The sequence below is a fragment of the Marmota marmota genome, unplaced genomic scaffold (genome assembly GCF_001458135.2).
Source record: "Marmota marmota marmota unplaced genomic scaffold, marMar, whole genome shotgun sequence".
NCBI lineage: Eukaryota > Metazoa > Chordata > Mammalia > Rodentia > Sciuridae > Marmota > Marmota marmota.
Genome location: NW_026000222.1, coordinates 471,512 through 475,291, shown reverse-complemented (window position 1 = coordinate 475,291; position 3,780 = coordinate 471,512). Strand labels below are relative to the sequence as shown.

The window sequence follows — 3,780 nt, the reverse complement described above, 5'->3', positions numbered from 1 at the left end:
TAGGGCGCCCCCTTGCAGCCAACCCCTGCTTTTGGAGGTTCATCTCTAGCCAGCACAAGCCACGGCCGCCTGGCTGCACCGAGCTCGCCCCAGCACACTGCCTCTGTGCTCTTTCAATAGAGCACTTCCTTTCTTGTTATCATCTGACTCACCTTCAAGTTCTTTTTTGTGACGTGGTCAAGAACCTGAAAAGATCTGCGTGGAGACCTCCTTAAACCCCTGCCTCTTCTGTAACGTGCAGGCCTTTCCAGAGCACCCACCAGGGGTGGGGAAGTCCTGGGAACAGGCTGCAGAGGTGGCTTGGGTGCAGGCGGGTTTCTTGGCTGTGCCCTAGCAGGGTGGCACCTGCCAGCTCTCTCCTTGAAGGACCTGCATCTGGCTGTCCCAAGCTCCTGCCAGGACAAGACGGAGGCCACAGGAGAGGTGGCTGGAAGCAATGGGGCTTCTGGGGCAGGGGCAGGTCCCCTCTCCTCTGCAGGCACAGTGCAGGGTGGGACGGCTCCCACAATGGAATGCAGATGAAGGGATTTACCAGAAAGATGACCGCCACCCTGAGAGGGCATGGGGAATGAGGCTGGTGTTCACCCAGAGGGGAACGCCCTCTGCTGGCAAGGGGTGTGGTTCCACTCCCCACTGAGAGGTGAACGTGAGGGCCAGGCTCACACTGCAAGATGACACAAACAGGAACTGGACGGGCATGTAGAGGGGCCTGTGTCTGCTCTAGCAGCAAGGTGCCTCCCGGCAGCATGCTGAAGGCTTCAGGTAGTGATGGGAACTGGGCTTCTCAGACCAAAGCAAAGCTCAAAGCGGATTACAGGCATCAATTTATTTACTTACAACAGCATTTTAGGAAAAAGGCAAACACCCACCCTCCTCTGGTGAACCAGCCCCAGCACCCCTGCAGGCCAGTGCTACCCAGACCTCTGCACCTCAGTGCACCTGCAGTGGGGCTCTGGGAGCTCCCTGAGGCTGTTCCCCAGGAGACATCAGCTCTTCTCTCAACACCCAGCATGCAGGTCAATTTCCAGAGTCCCAGTGGGACCACAACCAGACAGTGCCTTGACCCACCCCATTCGGAACAACCAATGCTACCCCTTCCCCCAGCACCACCCACTGTACGGATACCAGGGCTCCACGTCCAGAACAGAACCCAGGGCAGTGTGCTCTGGTCAGAGTTGCCACATCGCTGAACTTGAACATGGGTCTTTTGGGTGGGCAACACTGGTCCCCCACACCCATGCTGAGAAAACTAGGACCCGGCTTTCTACTTTGGCAAAAAAACCAAAAAAACCAACAAAAAAAAAACCCCCAAACCCTAAGAACTTTGATGGCATTAAGTAAACTTTAGGAAACAGAAAAAAGAAGACAGCAGCTGGTGCCCAGCCCTCGAGGCCTCCCCGCACGTCTCACGTGGCTCCTGCAGCAGTCCTCTAAGAGCCTGCAGTGGCCCTGAAGACAAGTGTCCCAGCTCCCTTCCACAGCCACTCTGGCATCCAAGCTGAGGAGGCAAGTGGGGCAGTGGCCAGGGGAGTGCCCGCTAGTTTACAGTGAAAGACAAAACTGTGGCACCCACTGTGGAGTGGGAGGCACTGGCAAAGGCCCTAGGAAAGAGGTCATGTGGCTGGAGGAGCCTGGAGTTCTGGTGGGCGCTGTGGGAGACAGAGCTCAGGCCCAGTGGCCCAAGGCACCTCCAGAGGCAGCTGCCCAGCAAGGAGGAGAACCCCAGGTAGGCACACCTGGACCTGGACCTGGACGACTGTTCTGTCCGGGGGACTGGGCACCTCTAAGAACCGAGGGACGCGAGGGCAGGAGGCCCCAGCAGGGCTCAGCCAGCTGGTAGTATGGTCAAGACCTCAGCCCTGAACCACAGAAGGTGGTCATCATCTGTAACTGCCCAGCAGAGTGTCAGCGGTGCTGGACACAGGTCCACAGGCACCTTCTTGTGGCAGGCTGTCTGCCAAAGGGGAGGCCTCCAGGAGCTGCCTGGCACAGGGGTGGCCCCAATCCCCACTGGCTGACAGTAGGCAGCAGGGATGCAGCCCCTGGAGCGTGAGGGCCCCACAGCACTGGGCTCAAGTCCACACACATGCTTTGGCCAGTCCCATCAACTCTGCACAGTGAAGGACCGAGGCAGCATGCCAGGCTCCAGGGTCCGCCCAGAGTCACAAAGCTACCCACACCAGTGTGCACACACTCAACACCAGGATGCAGACCCACTGTCCAACCTAAGAGGAACCGGATCAGTTCTGAGTCCACCCTGGCCCGGCAGGCAACAGGAGCTGAGAGGCCATGGCTGCCGGCTGCAGCTCTGCAGGATCAGAAGGTGGGAGATAGTGGGGAGGAAGGACAGGAGCCTCCAGCACATCACAGAGCAGGGGCGCCAGTGCGCGTAGGGGCGCAGTTAATTCCTCAAGGCAGCCAACCTGGGAAACCAACAGAGGGTCATGTGAGACAAGAAAGGCAAGGGCCAGTGGAGCACTGTGTGCACATGCCAGATGCCCCGCCCCGAGCTCATGCCCTGTCCTCAGTCTCAGCTTCCTAAGGTCACCCTGAGACAACAGGAGTAGAACATCAGAAAACAGCCGAGTCCTGGGGACTGGACCCAAGGGTGCTCTACCGCTGAACTACATCTCCAGCCCTCTTGACTTTGAGAGACAGGGTCTCAAAGAGGCTGGTCTCAGATTTGTGATTCTCCTGTCTGAGCCTCCCAAGTAGCTTTGATCACAGGTGTGTACAACTGCATTCAGCCAAGATTCCGCTTCTGAAGTGAGCTGTGTACACACAGACCTGTGATGCCACATCGGACACCAACTGCCTTCTATGCAGGGCTGGCCACAGGCAGATGAAGAGGAGACACGTTTGAGAGCCCAGATAGGAGTGTTCCTGGAGCTGAAGATCCACCACCCGCACTAACATTCTGACTGCAGGGAGGAGGACAGACCCTTCTGTGCCCAGCCTCAGCCCAAACTGCCTTTAGTGTCTCCAACTTGTATCTGCCTTCACAGCACAGAGCACAGGCTGACGGCTGCTCCAGGGCACCACCCTACCTCCGGGACAGCTGGTCCTCCTGGCTGCGAACAGAGCTCTCCCCCACCGCGGAGGCACCCTCGGGCAGCTGGCTGAGCTGGTCCAGCACCTCTAGGCCGTTCTCCTCAGCAATCTGCACAATGAGGCTGTCCACCTGCTCCTGAGGTGTGGTGAGTGTGGTGGCTGAGCTCATGGAGTCCTCCATCACCTGGGGGCGGAGCACATTCTGGTCAGTCGGGGAAAGGGCTACAGCAGCCTTCCACAGCCCCACAGGGCCCCACCTCATTTTCCATTCTCCACCCACACGCGTCTTCTCATGCCAATATTTTGAGGACGCTCTCTCTGCTCCCTCACCCCTTCCTGCCACTCCTTCATTTTGTTCCCCTACTGTGCACACGAGTGCTGAGGCACTCTCTACAACTCTGTGTGCTCGTCGATCACCCACCTGGTCCTCCCTACATTCCCTCTCGGGGTCCTGGCAAGGACCACCTCAAAGGACTCTCACCAGACACAGTGGCCTGTAATCCCAGTGACTCGGGAAGCCGAGACAGGAGGATCATGAGTTCAAAGCCAGCCTCAGCCATAGTGAGGCGCTAAGCAACTCACTTTTATTTAGAGACCTTGTCTCTAAATAGAATGCAGAATAGGGCTGCGATGTGGCTCAGGAGTCGAGTGCCCCCCCCCCGAGCTCAATCCCCAGATACCAAAAAAAAAAAAAAGGGGTAAAAAAATGACTCAGCGCAAACGAACGGG

At 57.7% G+C, this 3,780-nt stretch overlaps 1 protein-coding gene across 1 annotated transcript in view; it reads right to left on the bottom strand.

Annotated features, from left to right (window-relative positions):
• Positions 1-811: 811 nt before the first annotated feature.
• The window catches only part of Chmp1a (charged multivesicular body protein 1A), a 10,597-nt gene continuing 7,628 nt past the window's right edge, over positions 812-3,780 (bottom strand). The window contains exons 8-9 of the mRNA XM_015495940.2: positions 3,048-3,235; positions 812-2,423 (exon numbers count right to left, since the gene is read on the bottom strand). Coding sequence (XP_015351426.2) covers positions 2,402-2,423; positions 3,048-3,235 — 210 coding nt within the window. The 3' untranslated portion in view covers positions 812-2,401. The remainder of the gene's footprint in view (positions 2,424-3,047; positions 3,236-3,780) is intronic.